This window comes from Tupaia chinensis, unplaced genomic scaffold (assembly GCF_000334495.1).
Source record: "Tupaia chinensis unplaced genomic scaffold, TupChi_1.0 Scaffold138683_1, whole genome shotgun sequence".
Lineage (NCBI taxonomy): Eukaryota > Metazoa > Chordata > Mammalia > Scandentia > Tupaiidae > Tupaia > Tupaia belangeri.
The window spans coordinates 389,265-413,251 of record NW_006198576.1 but is presented as its reverse complement, the minus strand read 5'-3'; the positions used below and the strand labels follow the sequence as shown (position 1 = coordinate 413,251).

The following is a 23,987-nucleotide window of genomic DNA, read 5'->3' as shown; positions in this document are numbered from 1 at the left end:
TCTGTGCTATTATCTTAAAAAAATAAAGTTTTGTTCCACCCCTATGCTTTTCAATCAATGAATTCTAAATTATCTCAGATTTCTGTTTGTATATCCTCTTCCTTGAAGCATTAACCTCTTACATTCTGTTTATGTCTCTCAGGCTCAAAATTGTCATGCCAAAGCAAAACTAGACAAACAGATCCAGCCCCATAGCCTAGTGGTTAAGGGAGTCAGATCCCACAAGGCCAATAGTTCCAAATCTTGGTCTTGGTGGCTTGAAAGACATGCTAGGCACATATGTGTGAATGCCCCCAAAACCCTATGGGATGGAGGAATGGAGGAAAAAGGATACCAGTGTGTCCGTGCCCTATTGGGGATATTCTATCTGTGTCTCTATGTTTCTTTCTGGTGAGCCCGCACACACCATGACAATTAAAATAAAATAAAATAAAATAAAATAAAATAAGACAACATAGAAAAGATTCCATACTTATACAACCTACCCCTACCCCCAAATTCTACACTTTCTCTACATTTTTCACCTCCCATTTCAATCTGTTTGAATCTCTTCACTCTACTGACTGTTCTTGTCTCTTCTGCATTCATGTAACAAAATCGAAGTGACATTCGCAAACTTGGTAACATTTTGCTTACTGACACATTAATCTCTGAAACATCTCTAATGCAAAACTCTGATGGTTTTTCTTAAATCCTCCTGGAAATTCCTTTCAGCTACTATTTCTTCACTCTCTACTACGTAATTTTGAGATGTTGGAGTTTCGCAGGCCTGGATTCTAGATTCTATTCACTTTTGCTTTTGACACAATCTCATTGGGTCATCTCATTTGTTCCGAGTCTCCCAGTATACCTGTAATAAAACCCAAATCTCTACATGTTTCTGTATATTCTTACCCTTGATGCGAACCACACACACAAATATCACACAACACACACACACATGCAAACACACACACACAATTTCACACACACACATCATATGAAGGTGCATACATAAATGACTACATCACTTCAATATATTAGACTTCAGCTTAAACATTACCTCTCAGAAAAGACTGCCCTAGCAACCTTATCTACTTACATAGTTTTGTACCAACATTCATTTTTCTAATTTATTTTCCCAAATTTATTTCTTCCATTGCTCTTATTCCAGGTTGTATTTACGAATATTTTATCTCCTTGCACACTTTGAGTCTCCCTCATCACACTGTCAGCTCCATTAGCACAGATCTTATATTTGTTTACTCACTTTTGTGTACTTAGCAAACTGGGACAATGCTTGGCATATAGTAGGCATGTAGTAAATATTTTCTGCAGGACTGGATGAATAAATTTACTCTTCTTGGCCTAGTTGTGCCAGCACAAATGGTAGGGCACTGCTACACAAGACTGGGGCTATACGAGAGACCAAGTTTGATTCCCAGACCAACCTAAATAGGCCTGGTGCAGTGTTGTGTTGTGTACCTGTAATCCTAGTTCAATTGGAAGACCTGGGTAGGAGGATCACATCACATGGCAAGACCCTGTCCAAAATACCAGTCTAAGGCTGGCATGGTTACACAGCAGTAACACGCTGCTCAAGGAAAGCTGGATCCTTATGGAAAATTGTGGGTTCAGATCCCTGGCTGACCTGTACAGGTGACAAACAACTGCCCATGATCCTGGCTGCATAGGAAGGCTATGAAGAGGATCCTGGCATGAGCTCTTATTCAGGGTGCTTGGTTTTCTCTTTTTTTCTCATTCTCTCTCTTTCTTTTTCTATCTCTCACTGTCATAAAAGAACTTAGCTATTTAACAAAACAAAACTATCTTTCTCTCTCCTTCCCATTAAAAAAAGTATCTTTTCCAGGCTGCATATTTTTAAAAAGTTAATGTGATTTTTAGAATCCTTTCTATAATTTATACTTCTATACAGATAATTCTTGAAAAAATCCTGTTTCAAAATATGATGATAAAATGTAATTTAATATTAACATTTATTTGTCAAAATTATTTTCATAGCTCGCACTCTTATAAACGTATTGGATGACAATAAATTTTATGCCAAAATTTTGTAACTTATCACTTCCGAAAAGACCAAATTGTGAGAAATGGATTACCTTTTTTAAAGTCTTAATTCTTTCTTTCTTCCCCAAGTGAGAAACAAGAAAGATAGACACAATAGATCTTACACAGCAATGCACCATCAGCCTTCAGCCAGTCCCAAATCATGGGTAAGATGGTGCCAGTGTATGCACAGAGGCCTCAGAACCTGAACCAGTAAGAAGAAATCAACTTGAACTTCCAAGAAGAAATCTTCCCATGTGGAATTGCCTCTCAGAGCATCATGTTTTACCAGTGTTTAGGCCTTGTTTCACTGCTGGTCTGTATATTTTGCCCAGATTATAATTGTTTTATTATAAGTCAAAGCAATTTGTTAATTTTTACAAAGTATTATAATCTCAGGAACCAGCAGTTAGCGTAATGGCTATGTCGCTGGACTCCCACATAATCGACCACGGTTCGTGTCCCGGACCCGGTGGCTTAAAACTCACGCCAGGTGCGTGTACGTGCGTGCCCAAGATCCTGAGAGGAGAATGGAGGAGAAGGGATTGTGGCATGACCATCCCTCCTGGGGGGTGATTTCTCGCTTTCTGTCTCTATGTCTCTCTCTGTCTGTCTGGCGGCGCATGCGCCCTATAGTGAAAACCTCTCAAAAAAAAAAAAAAAAGGTATTATAATCTCATAAAGCACTTGGGAAATTATTTTTTCAAAAACATCACCTGTGGAATGGAGAGAAGACAAATGCCCATACTTCTTAACAGTTTACATAAAGAACAATATAAACTACAGTTAGGTGTGCCTTGTGACCCCTTTAAAACACCAAATATGATCATGTCATTTCATTGAGTCATTGGTTTCAGTTTCTTGGGGCACTGAAAGGTAAGTTTAGTCACTGTATAATTCAGGCCTTTAAAACCAATCCCCCTATTACATGAGTTTTATATTCTTAGACATTTTTGAACTTATTATAGCTACTGTGATAGTTTCTTTTAATTTCTGTTCTACTCTTCTTTCAGTTGGAAAAATTGGAATGCTGAAAATCTACATGTTGCATACTCAGAGTTTGGATACTGGAGACATTAAAGTCTACCAATTAGATAAACCTACATGTACATGAGACTGAAAAGCATAAGTGGTTGGTCAAACCCAAATGATTTTGCAAATGCAGATTTCAATTAATTGCTGAGATCTGCCTCAACTTGACTTGTTCTAGCCTTTGTGGTTATGAAGAGGCAGCTTTGATGAGCACTGCAGCTTCCAGACCTAGTGATGTGCTCTGATGTGTCCTAATCAAGGAGCAGCTCCATGATTTCTATTCTCCCAGTTCTTCCAACAATTCTGTGAGGTTCCAGTTCTCATACAGAATCTCTTCTGCTTGTCCTAACTAGCGTGTTTAGTGTATCTGGCACTGAAGTCCAATACAAAACTAAGGAGATGTTTTTAACAGTTTTTATTGCCTGCGGTGATTTCTTCTTTTCATGATATTTCCTTGGGAAATAATATAACCTTGTAACATTACAAAAATACCCTGGTATGAGCCAGACCTCCAGTGCAGCAGTTAAGTGCAGATTCCACATGGCTGACCAGGGGTGGAATCCTAATCCCAGAGCCTTGAAATACATGTGTGTGCCCAGGATCTTGATGGAGTGAAGAACTAGAATGGAGTGTGGGGACAAAGCATTGGAGCATCACTGGGCACTGCTGCAGTGTGTACTCTCTCTCTTGCTTTCATGCCCATATTTATTTAATCAAATAAATAATGCTTTAATGTAAATATGATAAATTATCTTACTTAAAATGCATATATGAAATTAGCATCTGGGAGACCAGCAGGTGACATGGTGGTTAAGGCACTGGATTCCCACATGGCCTGCCACAGTTCGAGTCTGGACTCAGTGGCTTGAAGATCATGTTGGGTGCATCTGCTTGCATGTCCGAAATCCTGAGAGGAGAGTAGAGGAGAGGGGATTGTAGTAAATTACCCCTTGTGAGCAATTTCTCATTTTTCCTGTCTCTGTCTCTCTCAGGTGAGCACAGGCACTCTATGGCAATAAAAAAAAAATGAAAATTAGCATTTAAGTATATCTTATGCCTTGTAAGTGTGCTACTATTGGGAACTACAGGAGTGATATCATATTCTCTATTGTAAGAAGAAATGACATATGTGTCTCGGCTTTTTAAGATTTCCATCTATTCTCAATTTTGAAAATTTTTAATACTTTCATAAGGAAAAACCTGGCTGTTTTTAAACCATATAGTTGTCACATGAAAATATAATTGGAGCATTATTAAACTCTAAAAAGAAACATGAGTTGAAAGTTGGCAGTAATTCAATTTCTATGGCTGGTTTTCTCTTCTTCATTGTCTTACATACACACACACTCTCACACACAATTTTGAATATTTGGGAGGTACGGGTTTATAAGAAAATGATGGATTATAAATATATACATGAGGAAGTTGAACTAATCCTTATAAGAACCAATAATATATTGTAAAATCAAAAGTGTCAAGTCCACAAACAAAAAACCGGTTCCATGAAGGAAACACTTATTTCGCAACACTTGCTGAACAGCCCTCCCCCGATGTGAACAATTACCTCGTTTTGGTCTCTGCTTGGGTGACTGAGCATTGACTGGCCTCATAGGAAGTGATATTGGCATAATCGGTTCTCTTGCCAGTGGTGCACAACCTCACTCTGACATGACTGCTGGGCTAATAACACAGGTCTCCCAGTGGCACATAAGTATCACTTTTCCCATCACCACTATGTTTTGTCTTTCTCCCAGAAAAAGTATAAAACTGAATCAAAACAAAAATCGTGCATACTCTCTCTCTCACACACACACACGAACACACACAAGTTTTATGAAAAGAACTTTTTTCAGATTTTGCACTTGCATGTGTATGACAAATGCTTTGAAGGTTACAATTCAAAACTTCCTTCTACACATCCTTTAGTAGAACTGATGGCCCAGGAGGGGAGCACCTTCTTAGACCATCAAATCATGTAACTGCTACGGATCCATTAACCCAGGCAATGAGTTTCTCGGTATCTTCTTACAATCAGAACTGTGTTTTTCCTTTCTTATGATAAGATATATATATATATATATTGCAGTATGAAAAAGGAAAGAGAAAGTTTTGAACAAAGTGAGCCATCAGCATTACAGTAGACAAATAATGCATCTTTAACAGAAATTTGGATACAAAGTGATTAGCACACGTACCAAATGCCTGAAAGCTTCTTCCTGCTCATTTCAGGAGCCATGCAATTATGCAACTCTTAATCTTTCATATTTTTTACCTCTATTTGTGGCATGATGTCAGGGATTTCTTCTTGTTTCTATTTGTTACTTAGTTGTTACTTAGTTTGGCATTCTATGGCATCCTTTTCAGGCTACCAAGATTTTGTTTTTTTCTACATGCACTATTAATTACCTACATAGGTTTTAAGAAATATCAAGACGAGCCTGTTCTCCCCAGAAAATACCCCATCTTGAAGCTCTCTCTTCAGCCTCCCTCTTTAAATCATTTTTTAAAAAAAATAGATTTTTGCTATGGGGGACCTGTGCTCGCTGAAGAGACAGAGAGAGAGAGAGAGTGAGAAATCACTCCTTCCCAGGTGATGGCCATACTGTAATCTCTTCTCCTCCATTCTCCTTCTGGAATTTTGAGTACACACACACAAACTCAGCATGAGTCTGGAGCTGCCGGATCCAGGACTTGAACTGTGGTCAGTCATGTAGGAAGGAGTCCAGTACCTTAACCACTATGTCACCTGCTGGGCCCTCCTTCTTTTAATCTTACCTACTGCCTCATATCTCATTTTTTCTGGGCCATTTTCAGTTTTACTACACAGGAAAGATTTGGAAATCTCATTATATTTTAATAGTTGAGAGGAATTAGGTGTTTTGCTTTGTTTTGTGTGTGTATGCGTGTATGTCTGAATTTGCTCTAGGGAATGTGTGCTTGCTGGAGAGAGACAGTGAAAGAGAGAGAAAGAGAGAAAAAGCATCTCCCTAGGGGGCATAGCCACACTGCAGCCCCTTCTTTTCCACTCTCTGCTCAGGATTCTGTCTATGCACACACATGCACTCAGTGTTATTTTTCAAACTGCTGGTCCAGTATCATGGAGACTCAGACGACTCAGTCGGCTATGAGGGACCAAGCCGCCTTAACCACACTGCCAGCAGGCCTGAGAGGAATTAGTCTTTCACACCAAACTCACAGATGTGAGGAGATTTGCATTTTTTTTAAAAAAAGAGGTTTTTGCTGTAGGGCATGCGCACTCGTAAGAGAGAGACGGAGACAGAAAGCAAGAAATCACCCCTCCAGGGCTACGCTGCAACCACTTCTACTACTTTCTCTTGGAATTTTGGGCATGCACGCATACATGCTCGGTGTGAGTTTTAAGCCACTGGGTCTCGGACTTGAATCACGGTCGACTACATGGGAGTCCAGTGACGTAATCATTGAGCCATCTGCCAGTCCCAATTTGCATTTTAATAGAAAACAATTATTTCATAATTTAAAACAACGGACTGGTTCTATTGTAATAGTAGAATTTCAAACATCGCTGACTCAGGTCTAGGAAACATTTGTAGTCAGAATACTTATCACCAAACTGTCGTACTTGAGATGACTATCTTTTTCATGGGGACTTAACTTTAACCAGAATGTAAGTTGATAGTTAAAAAGTCTAAACTGTCAATGGATGAGATACACTATTTCTTTTTTTAATGAGAGTACAATATTCTCTTAGCTTCTTTGCAAAGCAGTACTGTTACATTATGTAACTGTTCTTAATCTCATAATGTCTTAACCGAGATGACCCTTGCTGGATTAAATGTCAATAGGCTTTTTCCTGACCATTGGCTCCTTCTCTTTGCTTACTACATTTACTTTAGTAAACTCTTTATCTGCCCCTTTGAGATGCCAGTTTTTTACAAGACAGTATACAGTATTACAACCCAAGAAGGCATGTCTCAAGGACTTAAGAGTCATGTCCTCAAAATTTGATCACCAAGACAGATAGGGCCCTATTTTCCTGTTTCTATGAGTAGATAGGAGTCTAACTGCCTCTGTACCTCGTTCTAGGTTGTGAAACCAAGTTCTATAAGGAGATACAAGGAAGTCTACTTTTTCTCTAGGTAAAAACAATTTGCAAATGCAGATGGACTGCAATGTTCCATTTTTTTATGAACTCTCCTTCTTTTTGTTTCAGCAGAGTTAGTTCAGACTGAATTCTCAAAGTTCTGGTCTCCCACCTATTGCAATAACCTTGAATAGAGTCTTCCTTGTCTAATTTTATCTAGTTGATTTTCATTTTGACAGTCTATATGGGCAGATTTAAATACTTGAATCCAATTGTATACATTGCACTGAGATTCTGACATGAAACAAGCATCCTGAACACAATGTAAAGAAACCAAAAGTACCATACCCTTTTTTTTCACATCGACGGTAGTTTCCTTCTCACTTTTCTTTTTGACATCTTCTTTTTCTGTTGATAAAATAAGAAAATTATAAGGCTCTACCTGTTTAATTCATATATATTTCTGAGCATGGGTGACTGCCATTGAGACATTCAATTCATCTTGTATAGAAGGATCTTAAATCGGAGTCGTAAGTCATGTCCAAGATGAGCGAACTGTTACATTCACAACAGGCTAGTGGTTTACATGTGCTTTCTCTTCAGGAGGGGCCAAAATCACTAAGGGCAAAAGAGCTTTCATGACAATGGAAATATTCAATGGCATTAGTGATCAGTCAATAGCTTTTATAGCATATATTAAAAGGAACATACTGTATGTTCCTTATGTATACATATATATATATATATATATGTATACATATATATATATATGTATACATATATATATGTATATATGTGTGTGTCACACACACATATGCATATGTATATGTATATACATACATATACATATATATAGCATTTCTTCCCTCTGCATGAAATGATTTGCTGTTTTGATGAGTATTTTTTAATTAAGCTGAAAGTTGAGTAGTTATCTTCAATTTATACACATAGTCAAGGTAAGTAATAAATTAGGGAGAATTGAGCAGATGCTCCTAAGGGGGAAAAAAATAATAATAACCAGACAGTAATGCTCTTTAAATTGTTTAGGCTTAAAATCTTCTTGTAAAAATTTATCAGTTTCAACTTTGCTTGAAATAGTTATAAATATCAAAGGTATTCATTAATAAAAACGATAATAAAATTAAGAGACTTTCTTTCCTAGAAAAGAATAGCTTTACTAGTAACATCACATGCGAATACTGACTATGTGTTAGACAACTTTGAAATTCCTTACCTTTCTTTTTTGTTTCAGCAGTAACTTTCTTTTCAGCTTTCTTCTTTTCTGCTTCTTGTCCTAGAGAAAAATAAAAAATATTTCTTTAGGAAGATGTAGTACAAGAGGAAAGCCAAGGCTTGAAGGAAGGATTACCTTTGACTTTGTGACTTTGAGCAAGTGGATTAATCTTATTAAGACTTATTTTCCTGATTTGTAAAATAATAGAACCTCCCTCTAAGTTAGATAATATTTTCAAAGCATTCTGCATGGACCTGGCTCACAGTAAATGCTTAAAAGTATAGGCAGCTCAGGGACAGCAGATGGTGTAGAGGTTTTGTTGCTGGATTTCCACATGGCCGACTATGGTTCGAGCCCCAGACTCAAAGGCTTGAAAATTATGCCAAGCATGTGTGTTGAGTGTGCATGCCCAAGATCCCACAAGGAGAATGAAGGAGAAAAGACTGTGTTATGGCCATTCCTCCGGGTGGTGATATCTCACTTTCTCTCTCATGGTCTTTGTCTCTCCAGAGAACACATGCTCGTATAATCCCTCCCAACACCCCAGCAAAAAAAGTACAGGCTTCTCATATTGTTTAATTACTTCAGTGATTAAAGTAAGGTACTGAAACATAAAATTAAAATATAATTTGTCAGGAAAGACTACAAGTAAGCTAAAGGGATTTTTGTTTTCTTTTTCTATGTGCACAAATTAACATCTATTTGGATTTAGTTGTTTTTCAAATCTGGCTTTTGTCAACAGGCAAGTCCAGCCTGGTGACATCTATCTGGCAGTATGCTGGGGACATAACTCCCAGTGCCCTTTCTGAGTGGTTGTATCGACAAGGGTGCTCAGACAATCTTTGCACCCAGAGAGGGTAGTAAGTCTGGATGCCCTGAAGAACTATTCTTGATGCCTGTAAACTTCATAGAAGATTTGTTTTTTAAAATCTGAGAAAGCTTTGGGTGAGGGGCAAAGAAGGGACCTCAGGTGCTATCTGGCCACAGCCACATGACAATTGGCCATCTCTGGACACTTTTTAGGTAAGTGTGGTCATTTCAAATAACAAAGTCACTGATCCATAGTTGTTGAAATGTTCAGTGATTTTAGATTTGAGGCACTGATAAGTATGCTTAATACTTAAAACTGATTTTTATGTTCAATTTGTACTGTTATTTACACTACATTTCAAATACCTTTCTTATTGCCATTGGCATTTGTCTCTCATTTCAGGTACAGATGCATGCAAACATTTCCTTTATCCAGAACTATTGTACGATTGCTACCATGCTGAAGAAATTCAACTGTGTAGTTCTAAGATACATTCTTGAGTTGTCTACTAATGACTGTATCTTATTAAATACAGGAATTAATTCATTCCCTTAGGTTTAGAGCTGTTTTACCTAAAAGATCAAAGATAACATTTTTCTTCCAGTGTTAGAAGTAGAATTTATTAGGGACCCCCTTTCATGACTCCTACAGATAATCTACTGTTGCAGGGAGAAATATATTCACACTTTGTCTAAACTTGTCTACAGTATACTCTTACACTCAAGCAATCAAAAGAAAAAAAAAAAAAACAAGAAGTCAAATGTTTGCTCTAGTATTAGAACTAAACCAATTGAATTCTACTTTCTTTTTTTCTAAAGGTTTATGCATATTAAATAGGAACATCATGTTTAAAATTATGGATCAAGATACTTTTGATGTCGTATCATTATGTTAGTTTCTCTGAGAGAAATTTTACATACAGGTGATTTTTCATCTTATCTAAATAAATGTGTGTTCCAGAAAATTAAATAAACATCTGCTAAACATCACCCTCTGAGGTCACACACCAGAAAAGGGGTTAATTAACAAACAGATTACTTGTAAAGATTTTTAAGCCCATACTAAACATCAATGCCATAGACACTATATAAGATCACAAGTCGGTATCCACGTTTCTAAGTTTCATAATGTTGATGAATAAATATTTCTATAAAAAGTTCATGTGAATTAGTTAATCTTACTGAACTTCAGAATGAAAGTAGATTGAGGCCATAAGATAGAAGACATTCTTTTTATTTTTTTTTTTAAACTGAGAATACTCTTGTGAAATAAATTCGGTCCTTTAAATTAATATAGCTAGGATTTTATTGTGGTGATACAGTATCCTTCCCTTAGTTCAGACTGGATTAATGCTTCTATTATATACTCTGCCTCTGATTATAGCCATACGCTATGAGAATCATGAATAAGAGCAGGAGTCCACAAAAAGCAAGTATAAATAATGTACTTTAATAACATTTTTATGAATTAGACCTTTAAGCTGTCATTATGGAACTTACTTTATTCATGGTGACTTTCATTTAAAACATCAACTTCTGGAGATTTTGCATTTCTTCAAGCACTATTGTCTGTGTTCCATAGGAGGTTTGGTAGCAGTGCAATTAAACTTTTCATTTATAAAAGATGTAACAATTTAATTAGATCATACTTGGACCTAAAAGTAGCCCATGTTTCTTTTATAAAAACTCTCCTTCCCCTGACTTTTTTCTCAACAACCAACAATATGCCCTCTTCCCTTACGATTCAACCGTGCACCCACATATCCAGTTTCCTCTTCACTCTCTCTTCCAATTGGTTTGCTGTTTTGTTTATAAGAGCTTGAGCATTTAGTACCAATGGTTTTTAGAGGGCTAGGGATTGAATGTGCCTCTAGGATGTGAACTTATCTGAGTATTGCCTTTCTCTGGCCAAAGTGTCAGAAGCTCTGAAATGTCGGAAAGCTCAGAAGCTCTGTGTGGCAGGAATCACAGGAAAGCCCTGTGGGGAGAGAAAGCTTCTCTACAGTGAGCAGCTCTGAGCCACAAATATGTTATTAGCTTCTGCATAAATTAACATCAGATGAAAGAAAAATTAAACGACTTACTTTTTACTTTCTAAGCCCTTACAATGGGCTTTTCTCTTGCTTTTAATGTTTTTTTTTAATGCCATCTCAAAGCCAGAGAATGCACAATAGTTAATTACAGCTGTAAAGCTTTCTAAGATGCCCGTTCCTAGAAAAAAGAGGAAATAAATGCAAATTGTTTCATTTTTGTCTACGTGTTGTTCCTTCTCTCTTTGGTTTTCTAGTGTGGAGATTATCCAAATACTACATGTCAGATGGGTGATTTTCTTCCAGTACTCTATGGCCAGGATTGATGTATTTTGGGTTCCAGTCAAGTACATAAGCCTTTGTTTCTTTCATAATAATGCATTCCAACATACCTCGTCACTGTCCCTTGTTTCTGTGGAGTGGCAGAGATTGGCCTGGAAGTCAGCTCACACTACGATCATGGAAACTTTCACATAAGCAGGTAAGTTCAATTACATGAGTAATTGAGTTCTCCTGCTGATGTCTGCAAGGGGGCATAGGCATGACAGAAAGCAGAGGCGCAGAATTGGCGCTCTCGGTCTGAATTTCGTCTCTGACCATTTCTGGTTGTATTACATTAGGCCATGTACTATAACATACCAAACTTCATTTTCTTCATTTCAAAAAGTGACTAATAAAACCTACCTCTTAGTTTACGAAGAATGGAAAGAATTGAGCTAAAGAGCCTGAAATAGTAGATGTTCAAAAAATAAAGATAGGAAGGACCAGCTATTACCATATCTTGCAAATTAAAATATCTGACCACGTATACTGTTCAGTAATGTTCCTGAGTATGACATTTATTGACCTCTACACATGAATGCAAATTAATTTTTATGTTTTTTTTTATGTACGAGAAGTCTGTGTCTGGAATATTTTGTATTGATTAAGAGGAAAAGTGAACATGAGTAGGAATACACGTGTTATAAAAGGGTGTTGTACTGTAATGAAGAAGTAGATAATAGTCTCTCTTGTGCTGTAATTAAAAGCCATTGCTTCATACAACTGTAGGTAAATCATAAATTTGTCTTTAACCATAAAAGGCAGGGAATGAGTGGAATGTACTTAAATACTTCTTCATTTCTTATTTTACAACTAAAATATGCATTTCTAATTCTTTTTGTAACCAAAAATATTTCCAATTTGTATGTTGACTGGTTTTTATATTATTTTAAACTATTTAAAGTATGATAAAAATCCATTTGAGTGGCAGAGGATGATAAGGGTAAGCAATATAATCATGCTTGGTTTAGAAGATTGTGAGCATGAGAGGGTGGAAAGTGTCATTGCTTTTTAAAATGTTACTCACTTTCTGAATGAGTAACATTTGAAAAGATGCTTTTAAAACTGGGAGAGCTTTGGACTGTTAGGAAAGATAATTTTTCAGAGAGGAGAAATATCTGTCAAGGCCCTGAAATGGCAACATGCTAGATATCAAAAAACCATGGAGGGTTTTGATAGTGATGCAGAAAAAGTGTAATACTGCATGAGGCTGACCGAAATGGGAAGGTTCTACGTTCACACCCAGAGATCTCCCTGAACCCTCCAAACACTCACATGCCCATGATCCACGGCTGCCTGAATCTAGAGGTGAATCACAGCAAGAAAATCCTGTTTAAAGAACTGTCTCTCTCTTTGTGTCTTTCTCTTGCTCATGGACAGAAGAAAAAAAAAAAAAAAGTGTGGAAACTAATGTGTCGGAGTGAAAGTCTCAGAAGGAGAGGGCTAAAATGTGTGGCCAGAGAATTACCAGGGCTAACTGCAGAGAATCTTGCTGTTTATTGTGTGAATTTTCCACTTAACCACGACATAGACAATCGCAGAGAACTTTTAGGTGAGAAGTTATACAACCATGAATGATGGTTCAAGAGGACTCTTGGCTGTTGCTGAGTGATGTCGAGTGTCCCAGTGGAGTTTGTGATCTTATTGTAAGGAAAAAGACATTGAAAAAAAGAAGAGAGAGAAAAGGGGGAAAAATCAATACAAATATTCCTTTTCTGTTTCTGTGTTTCCGCCAAAATGCTCTCTGATTTTCATTTGGGACTCTTAAAGGAATGCAACATACTAGAAATGCAGTACCAGTTCTTCACTCCGCATTATAATTAGGTTGCAATGATGGCAACACTTTCTAAATTAAGGACTTTATCTGAGTTATCCAGCATAACGGAGGTGGCCTTTCAAGACCTGAATCCATTTTCATTTCCTTGACTTTTTTTTTTTTTCTTAGTGATAGCTGAGTTATTTTTAGAAGCCAGCCTTCCTCATTATCAGCTATTAACAATAAACAGCTAACCACTAGTAATTCTATAGTACTTTTTAGTGGCTACCTAGAGACTTTTTTACATATACAATTTATTCACTTATCAAGAAATGTTTGTTTGGCCTTTAGTGAAAACACTTGCCAGTTCCTCTCAGGAACTCCAGGTGTGAGGACAAGAAGTGGGAGAGTTCATAATTATAATAAAGACTTTGTACAAAATTAATTATAGGGAGCTAAATAGCACAGAAGAAGTCTCAACCTAGGCGGGCTGATTGAAGTGGGAAAGTACCATCAGCAAAAATGGTGTGTGGGGCTTGATTCTGAACTGAGAATGGCCAGTGTCACCAACAAGGCCAGCTGAAACAAGTCAGGGGCAGAGAGACAACTCTCGTCTTACAGAGACGGCCTGACAACTCTCAGTGATACAATACTATTCATGAAGTAAATGTCCTAAAAGACCCCAAATCGTATCGGTTTAAATCTGAAAGTTTTCAAGAAACCATACTACATTTCTTCTCTGAGCCTCAAAATGATCATGATGAAGGATCACAATAATTACTGTAATGTATGATCAGAACAAGGTTAAAAAAAAATGCTTTAGTTTTGGTGGAACTGCAATAATGTCAAGGTGACAAGAAACTGTGGAGTCAAACTTGTGACCTAACATATATTCACTTATACTTGATGCTTAGGTAGAGATCTACATCTCTGAACCTGTGAGAAAATAGCCTTAGGAAAGATGCGTGACTTGGCCAACTCTACAAATCATAAGGGTGATAGAGCCAGGATTCAAGTGAGAGAATGATCAGCATCTCTGTTTGCTTCCCTGGAAATGGGAGAAATGAAGCTTGGGGTAAATACTCTTATCAGAGACTTGCCAGTTCACTGAGGCGTGAGCAGTAAAGGTATGTGCTAGCTTCTGCCTCGTCCTCATCAGCCTTATCTGGCACTTCTCTCACAGTTGAAATTGTTTGATGTAAAGATATTTTTTTCTGTTTTTGAATTAAGTCTATAAAAGGCAGGCAAAGAGATTAACACACTTCAAATTGAAAAAAAAAGTCTCTAAGCTAATTAGACTTTTGATTTAAAGTGGGTAAGGCAGATTTCTCCCAAACCATTTAAAAGTTATAAAAACTGTTTTGATAAGTGATTTAATTAATTTTGAGAGGGTTATGTTTATATAAATAATGGTTACCACATTCATTCTTTTTCTATAGAAGTGAAGTAGCAAAGCAATCTTTGTGGGGTGGAGGTTTCACTCTAAGCTTTTACATTTCAGAAAGTGAATGCTCAATTAAAATGTGTTGACTTGTACTCAATGAGAAGCTCTCAGTCCACATGAGCGTGTCTCTTTGGATAACTCTATGAAGTACAATATTTTTTAAGTTTTCTCTCTCTTTCTCTCTCTCTCACTTTTTTTATGTTTATTTTGTGCTATTTGGAGATTCTTGAAAAAGTTTTAACCCTTTCACATTTTATACAGAATCTTTGTTCACTCAAGATCCTTTCTTGTAAAATTTTTTGATGTGTGTGTTTTTTATAAAAGTAAAGAAAACATAAGTATACGATTCTAACAGCTTTTCATTTTCAGTATCATATTATTTACATGAGATTACTTTTTCTTTATTTTCTTTATGTTTTTTTTCTACATTTGCCTGTAGTTGGAAATGGATTGCAAAAGTACTTCATTACATTTAAAATGTCAAGCATGCCTAGAAACATTAGAAAATTGAGCTTTCCTTTTCATGACTAACTTACCAGTATTTAAAGAAAATGTCCATTGTAACTCAGTCAAATATACATTACTTTTAAACTATCATTTCAAATGAACTGTTATTTTATAACAGATCTTTATTATCTTTGCAAATTTAGGGTATGTTTTATTAAAGAAATTAGAAAGATTCAATAATTACTTTCAAATATGATTTGGCTTTAAAATGATCAAAAGTTGCTAGTATATTAGCCACATTTATGTCCAACTCTCCATTAAAACTTTTTAAAAAATATGCTTAATGGATATAAATTTTTAAAATGGAAATAAATGTTGGTTCAAAAGTACAACTTTTAAAGTTGTAATGTTGTTAATATGTTAAATTCAGTTTTATTCTGAGGAATTATATAAGTTTCATCATCTTTCATGGTTTACACCAAATTAGTAACACATTTTTATGTCTTCTTCTTGGGCATATAAGGTTTATTTTAACAGATTAAAATACTTTCACACAAAACCTTCACTGAATTTAAGCAAGCATCTCTCTCTCTTTTTAATTTTTTAAATTTTTGTTTTATTTTCTTTTAATTCCCTTCTCCTATATTTCTCCATTTTCCTGTAATTTAGGCACACATACACATGCACCTGACATTTTTCCTTTAGGCCCTGGAATCTGAATTTGAACCATTTTGTTGGCCATTGCATCTGGCTCCCTTAACTTCCAGGCCACAGGGCACCCTTTCATCCCTTATTAAGCAAATAAATGTTAAGATTCTATTTTTAAATTGTTATTATTATTATTTTAATTTGTCAGAAGGCACATACACTCGCCAGAGAAAGTGAGGGGGAAAAGCGAGAAAGCAATTCCTATGGAAAACAGTCTTGCCACAGTCCCTTCTCCTTCACATCACCCTCCTCTTAGCGTTTTAGGCATACACATACACATGCCCACGTGTCTCTCAAGCTGCTGGGTCTGGGACTTAACTGTCAATGAGGTATGTGAGATCCAGTACCTTAACTATCATGCCATAGTATGGCCCCAAGTACCAAGATTCCTTATGCATTACTCCATTTTCCTAAAACAGATCTGAATTTTAAAATGCAGCTACGCATCTCACTGGTTCTATAGAGGAAGAACAACAACATTTGGAATTGCAACAAGCTTGACTAACAGGAAGAAACATTTAAATAAAGCTGACATGAATAACAAATAGATGTTTTATAGAGAAACAGGTACTTAGAAATGAGAGCTTCGAAGAAAACCGATTCTTCCTCACAAATTGTTTTATGAGAAAATTTCATGATACATGAGGATTCCAATCGGGACTTCATAACAAGAAAGCTCTTAGTAAATCCCATTCACTCAGATTAAAGAAACCATCTCATCCTTTACTTCCCCTTTGGAGAGATTTTCACTGTAGGGCGTGTGCGCTCACCAGACAGACAGAGAGAGACATAGAGACAGAAAGCGAGAAATCGCCCCCCCAGGGGGCATGGTCACACCACAATCCCTTCTCCTCCATTCTCCTCTTGGGATCTTGGGCACGCACGCACACACGCCCAGCATGAGTTTTAAGCCACCGGGTCCGGGACACGAACCGCGGTCGACTACGTGGGAGTCCAGCGACATAGCCATTACGCTAACTGCTGGTTCCCCCCTTTGGTTCTTTATAGGTTGAAATGAAGGGAAGAATCTATGTCTTGATAGCAACATCAACATTATGAAAGAATGCTGAGGCAGGAATATGGCCTTGACCTCAAAAGATGTCTCCTTACTATGCTTCCCCATCTTGAGGGCCACCTTTTGATCTCCAGAGTAGGAACCTACTGCTATTGGACAGTAAAACCTTCTCTAGCTGGATGACCTATCAAACATTGGAAGATATATTCAAAAAAACTTTCTCATATATATAATGAGGGAAGTTCATGGGTTTCACAAAAGATCTTTGAAATAATTAATAATGGGAAATGAAAACCAATATAAAGGGTCTTCACTAAGTTCATGAAAAATGCATATCATGGAAAATCACTCATGAATTTCAAATTTCCATTTTACCACAAATATTTTGAAATAACCTCATATAGTTTTACCACAAACATTTTGAAATTACCTCATATAGTTTATGGAAAAAATGAAATTAAAATACTAGTTCATATTGGTGAAAAACATTTTGAAATATGTGCATGATTATTTCTTAATACATATTTTCCATGAAGCCTTTCAAAATCTCCTATATGATAAAACATTAAGTTTTAAGTTTAGAGATATGTTTTTTATGAAATACATTTAAGACCTTCTAAAATAGGTTTATAACTTTTAACTAGGGGAATCTTCTATTTTTCTTTTTATTAATGCTTTTCCACTGATTTGATTTTGTGTTTTAAAAAATGTATTCCTTGGGACCAGCAGATGTAATGGCTACATCACTGGACTGCCATGTAGTCTACTACGGTTCAAGTCCCAGACTCAATGGCTTAAACTCACATGTGCATGTGTGCCCAAGATTCCGAGAGGAAAAAGAAGGAGAAGGTATTGCAGCATAGCCATCTTCCTGGGGGGTGATTTCTCACTTTCTGTCTCTCTGTCTCTCTCTCTATTTCTGGCAAGCACATGCGCTCTAAAGCAAAAACCTCTCAAAAAAAAAAATTATTCCACAGTCAGTTGTTAAGATTTGTCTACAGTTCTATCATACTAAACTGAATTACATTTGTTCTAACATATTAACTTGAATATAACGGTGTTATCTCAGGCCTAGACTCAGCACACACTACAATCAAAAGAAATAACGGTCTAAAACTACAAGAAAGATTGAGGATCAATTTATATCTTTACTAAAATCTCTCAAATAACTAATATTCTATGACCCAATGCTAAGTATTCTAAGCATTATATTCTTTTTATCTTACTCTTTTAGTTTACTTTCTAAATTTATTTTAAACATTTAATCATAGTATATCAGCACAGCTTATAAAATGATTTTTACCAACATGAACACATGGTACATGGTCCAGTTAAAGATATCATGCATGCTATCGAGATAGTCTTCTAGTTCTGCATCCCCAAGATGTCTCACCTTTCTATTTTTCTCTTCTATTGTCTTCCTCTTACCCTCCCCCAGCTCTTTGCCTCTTCCCACACTGTACCCAGTATCTGAAATTTTTTTCCTTACTTCTGTATCCTCCGATCTTTCAGTTTCTGTCATAAAGGGTGGACTTTCAGAATATATTAAAGGGGATATATCATATCTTTCTTTCATAGACTGACTTGATTCATTCATTTAAGATTATGGTCTTAATCCAACTCTACCTAATCGTAGCTCCTTCCCCAGAACTCCAATTTCTTTCAAAAGTACCATTAAGATCTTATTTCTGCCCATACACGCTCTCTCTATTCCTTTCTTTTAATCTTGTTTCTCACTATCCAGATCTTGCATTTTCTTCTTGAAGTAACATTTACCTACTCAAATATGAACTAATTCAAGTTTTCTGTTGCCTTCTAATTCTGCTACCTATCCAGCATATCCTGATAATTCAGAGCTGACCAGGAAAGTCTGGAATAATCCTTAAATATTAGGAAGGGGAGAAATCTGTGAATACTTATTTAATATTTATTTCCTCATGCAAGTAATAATTTTAAAAATACATCTATTTTTTACAAACCATTAGAAGGTGCAAATCAAATGAACTCTTTAGTCCAAGTAATAGTGTACCAATGTTAATTTCCTAGTTTTGGTGAGTGAACTAGGATAATTAAGTAAGATGCTGACACCAGAGGAGGCTTGCTGGCATGTGACCATGAGCACTCTGTGTTATCTTTACAACAATATAAATGTACAATAAATCATTTAGAAATAAAATTTTTAAACAAACAGCACAATATTTGAAGAAATAAGCTTTTAAATAGAGAATTCATTTTAACTTGTTGGTATCGATGAACCCACTATATAGTAGATGTGTTTTTGTAAAAGGAAAAAGAATGAATGAAAGGAAAAGTCTAAGCATAAAAAAAATTTGGAGTTGAAACAGACTTTTGAGATCATCAGTTTCAAAACAATATGGCCATGTTATGTATATAATTTTACAGAGTGTTGATAGGGCTTTCCTTACTGAAGGACACAAATCAGTTGCTGTGATTGAGAATCACATTCCCAAAGCTACAAGACTATGGAGGTTTGTAAACCACTCTATTGTGGAGCCTCTTCAGGGCTAGGAGTAATAAACGCTACCCCTGGGGAACTTCACCATAAATGTGTTCAAACCTTTATAAATATGCCTTCACCATAAACTTGCTCAAAACCTTTTTAATAAAACATTTATTAAACTATATAAATTATTCCTTTGAGGATTCAAAGGACCCCAACACACCTGTAATGCCAGAAATTGAACTTACATTATCTCTCAAGATACATTAAACAAATAGAAAAATAAAGAAAAAAAAAGCATCATCTTCCCCCATAATTAGAAGCCTTTTATATTGGTCTTTATAAGTCCAAAACCTTAAGACTATCCTTCCCAATTCGCCATTTCTAAGGCTGACATAGCGATATAGATACAAATACAAAAACTACCATATGGCCCAGCCTGGTGAGTAATAGGTAGCAAACTGAACTACCTACTACTATCAGTAGCAGTGATAGAAGCCACATGGTTGACCATGGTTTGGATTTCTAGGTTGCCCTGAAAACATGCCACTCGTATGCATATGTTCCCAAGATCCTAAGATGATGTAAGACTGAAGAAAGAGTAACTCATCATGATGAGAACTTGTCATGGGTGCTTTTCTTCCTCTCTCTAGAATACATACATGTTCTCTCTCTCATGAATAAAACAAATAAACTTAAATAAAACTACCATAAAAATGAATGGTTTACTATATATGTATATGAAATAATGATAATAATAGGAACTAACAGTTAAGCACCTAACTATGCTAGAAAATGTGCCGAGTTTTAGATGTGTTATTTTATTCAGTCCACTTAGCAACTTTCTAACTTAAATAGGCACTAAAATAGTTTCCCTTATATATTTAATCAAAATATATAACTAAAGGTCAATCCCATTAAAAATCACCAAAAGATGTGAGTACATTTCACTACATACCAAAGAAAAATATCATATTGGCCTGAAGTTCAATAAAATCTATTGTGTCATAGAGTTAATGGAATGAGAACTGAGGCCAAATTTCTATTTTATTATTTTATGATTTTTGCTTCTCAGGATATATCTCACTGAAGAGCTAAGGTGATAAGAGTTCTCGGTTTAATAGAATTGTAAATAAAACATTACTAGCTCCTGTAGAACATTGTGCTCAGATGCATCCTATGGTAAAAAATTATCTCATAATAAATTTCATATAGTGCTCCTTTTTCCTTGATGTCTATACAAATCCAACTGACTTACACTTTATAGCTCAATGCAAGTCTCTCGGTTTTACTACATAGCCTTGCCTCACTCATATCTCATTTTCCTCCTTACTTGTAGAGCCTTTATGACCTGTACAACTCACTTTTGTACATCAGTTAATAATGCTTCATCGTATTACCCATTGCCTCCACAAGTCTGACATCTTCATCCCAGACATAGCTACACTTGATACATCTATAGCAGCTATTTCACCAGTGGTAAACCCACAAAGAATTCACTTTGTTCTTAAGGTATCTCATTACCGATCTGAAAACCTGACAAAAATGTGTGAAATCTTTGGGTGTAGAAGCATAGAAAAGACCTTAAAGACTTTAAATTCAGTCTCTATAGTTTATCCAACAAAGGTCCTAAGAAAATAATTGATTTTTTAAAAGTAATACAATTGCTTAGTATCAAAGCTGAGATTGGAAGGAAGGGCTCTGGTCTTCTCTCTGGAGTTCTATCAGTCACTTAAGGGTAATGGCATTTATTATATTTAAAATTACAATAATAAGTTAGTACTAATTATATATTTATTGAAGAAAATGGTAGAGTGTCCATCATTTGTTCAACTTACTGTATGTAACTTTATTCATGCATATTCATGCATAAGAAGGGAATTTAAGTCCAACTTAACTTCTTCCTTCTTCATCCTTGCCACAATAAAAGAGTCTTGATAATTTAACACTAAATGTTCAGCAATTACCTGTGGGTGGAAGTGTAATTCCTCATTGATCAATGACAAAAATGGGATGGTTAGAGTGTCTGTGTTGAGAAGGGAAAACGTATTATTGATCAAAGATAAATGGAGTCACAGCTGACCATTTTGCTTATGCAAGTATTTTATAACATAGTTTTTCTGACTTTCTTGGTGATTGGGAAGGGGGAGATGGGCAACATTATCTAAAGTTGTACTGTTTAATCGTTAGGATTCCATTTGAGATCAATAAGTGACTAAATCCATCCTAAGAAATACAGTTCTTGGGGTAAGAGGTTAGCAGAAATACTGACAAATATTTGATGACCAAAGGGCTCTCATGTGGAGGGTTAATACTTACAATGTTAATATTATAAAGTCCTGTTTGTTTGGAGGAGAAAAACTCATGTTAATTTGCTTCATTTGCGTAGTGAATAATTAACTGTGGCTCTCTGAACTTGAGGGCCTTTCAGCCCCAATGAGAGTTCTTAATAGATATGGGAATTAATTCTGTCACAAAATTCAATAAAGTTTTAAAAGATGATGATAATTAATGTTACATTTAAGTGAATTCCATATTTAAGTTAGTTCCAGATATGTCTGTAATGAAACACAAATTGACAACAATGACATAAATGCTTGAAGTGGTTGTTACGTAAGATCTTTTTAAAGCTATTATAGCCAACTTTCCCTGGTCAAATACATTCTAAAAAATATGGTAGGCATCAAAAAAAGTAATTTAATATACAATTAGTTCCTTCATTCACAGATTCAAAGCAATAACAGCTTCACTGTGGTGTACAAAGCATGTGATGTGGAAAGAACAGTGAAATCCAAGGAGGGTACTAAACAAGTGCCCTGAGATAAGAAGGATGCCAATACTTCCCACAGTGAATGAGTGCTGTGAGAAACTCATTTTTTAAGTGCTATGAAAGCACAAAGAAGACTTCTAAGGGCTTTACAGATGTGTAGAGCACTTTCATCCATTACAAGGTCCACAGTTTTTCTGACAAATTTCTACATGATTTCCCTACTTCCATGAGCAAATTTAATAATCAAATCTGTATATGAACTCTACTTTCTTAACGTTAAAATTGAAATATGTTTCTGGGCCTACGTTTTAACCTGGTATCACCAAATTCCTCAAATCCTATAGCATACTTTAGTGTAAGTTCTTCTTTCTTACATAAAATCATTTTCTTGCCACTTGGTCCTAAGGAAGTTCCAGACTAAAATAGTGTATCAAGAGGACTGGCATAATCAGTCTCACTAAAAACAGCTTGATTAATACTAAATATGTCCTAGTTCCTAATCAATTATGTTAATGAAGTCCCAGGCAGCACATCTGCAAGCCCTGACAAAGCCCATGATCTCAGCATCGCTTGGAAACGTAGACTTCTCAGGAAGTGGCTCTGTGTCTGCACTGCCAGTGCAAGGACAAGCCTGTCTTTTGGCACACTAAAACAAGGTACTAACAAAAAACACGTGATCCTGAATTATTGTTATTTTATTCACTTACGCATAACTGGGGCCAGGTGGGGGCACAGCAGTAAGAGGTGAAGCACTGTAAGCCTGACCTACATGGGAAGGTTCTGGGTTAGGGTGTAGAAGCTTCCCTGAGTACACTGGGCAGGGCAGGCATGTGCCCATGATCCAGGGCTGGCTGAAGCTAGGGTGGTGGATGATGGCATCAAGACCCTGGGGGAGTATTCTCTTTATATCTCTGTCTCTCTAGCTCATGGAAAAACACTGAAAACTTAAAGACATAGTACTGTGTTCTAGGATGAATGACAAATTAAAGTGCTCTTTACACATAACAACAGAACCTGAGTATCCCATTTAACAAATGACATGTCCTTTTCCAAGTGACAGATTGAGGGGTGAAACATTTGCTACTTGGTGTTTTAGGAAATTTTTCTAAGTGATAAATTGTAGCCAAACATTTGAATAATCTGATTACCAAAGTCTGTCCTAAACTGGAGAAGCTGAGACCTTGATTTAGATAAATCTTGCAACAATAAGAGACATAGAATTCCATGAAACCTAAGGTGACCCTATCATTTACAGGCTGTCTCTTGTCATGTGAATTTTTGGGTAATGAGATAGACACTAAGAAGTTTTGTATCTAATTGTCTCAAGTCACAGGAGCTAAGAAAAGTCCAATTGCCAATAATAATAACAATAATAATAAAAATAACAGATTTTTCTTTCTATTTTTTGGAACAAATTCCATAAAATTTAAATCATTTGTTTACTATCAGGTAAATGATACACAATAGTACTCTGTGATGAGCTCACTCTGTAGTTTTGGAAGTTTAAAAGCCATATAGGATAGAAATGAAAAGCCAAGTCACTCAAAAAGAAAGAAACAGCTCTAAGTGTATGAGGTGAACATTTAAGTTGTTTTACCTTCCTATTAGTGAAACGTAAATGCTGCCAGGTCCTGTGGACTGAGTTGTGTCCCTTGAAATTCATATGCTGAAGCCTTAATCTCTTATGTGACTGTGTTGGAGATGGAGTCATTAAGGAGGTGATTAAAGTAAATGAGAATAGGCTCTATGAGAGCCCTATTCCTATAGAACTGGTACCCTTTTAAGAAGAGAGATACCAGCACTCTCCTCTTTTCCATTATGTGAGGAAATATAGAGAAAAGTGCTGTCTG

The 23,987-nt window shown here is 36.1% G+C and overlaps 1 protein-coding gene and 1 long non-coding RNA gene across 2 annotated transcripts in view; one reads left to right on the top strand and one right to left on the bottom strand.

The window, feature by feature from the left end:
- Positions 1-627, bottom strand: part of LOC102496066 (triadin-like) — a 78,324-nt gene extending 77,697 nt beyond the window's left edge. Inside the window, exon 1 of the mRNA XM_027765566.1 lies at positions 486-627. Coding sequence (XP_027621367.1) covers positions 486-627 — 142 coding nt within the window. The remainder of the gene's footprint in view (positions 1-485) is intronic.
- An 8,607-nt stretch (positions 628-9,234) lies between these two features.
- LOC102493900 (uncharacterized) overlaps positions 9,235-23,987 on the top strand; it is a 64,768-nt gene continuing 50,015 nt past the window's right edge. Inside the window, exons 1-2 of the long non-coding RNA XR_003546700.1 lie at positions 9,235-9,398; positions 11,473-11,696. This is a non-coding gene — a long non-coding RNA (uncharacterized LOC102493900). The remainder of the gene's footprint in view (positions 9,399-11,472; positions 11,697-23,987) is intronic.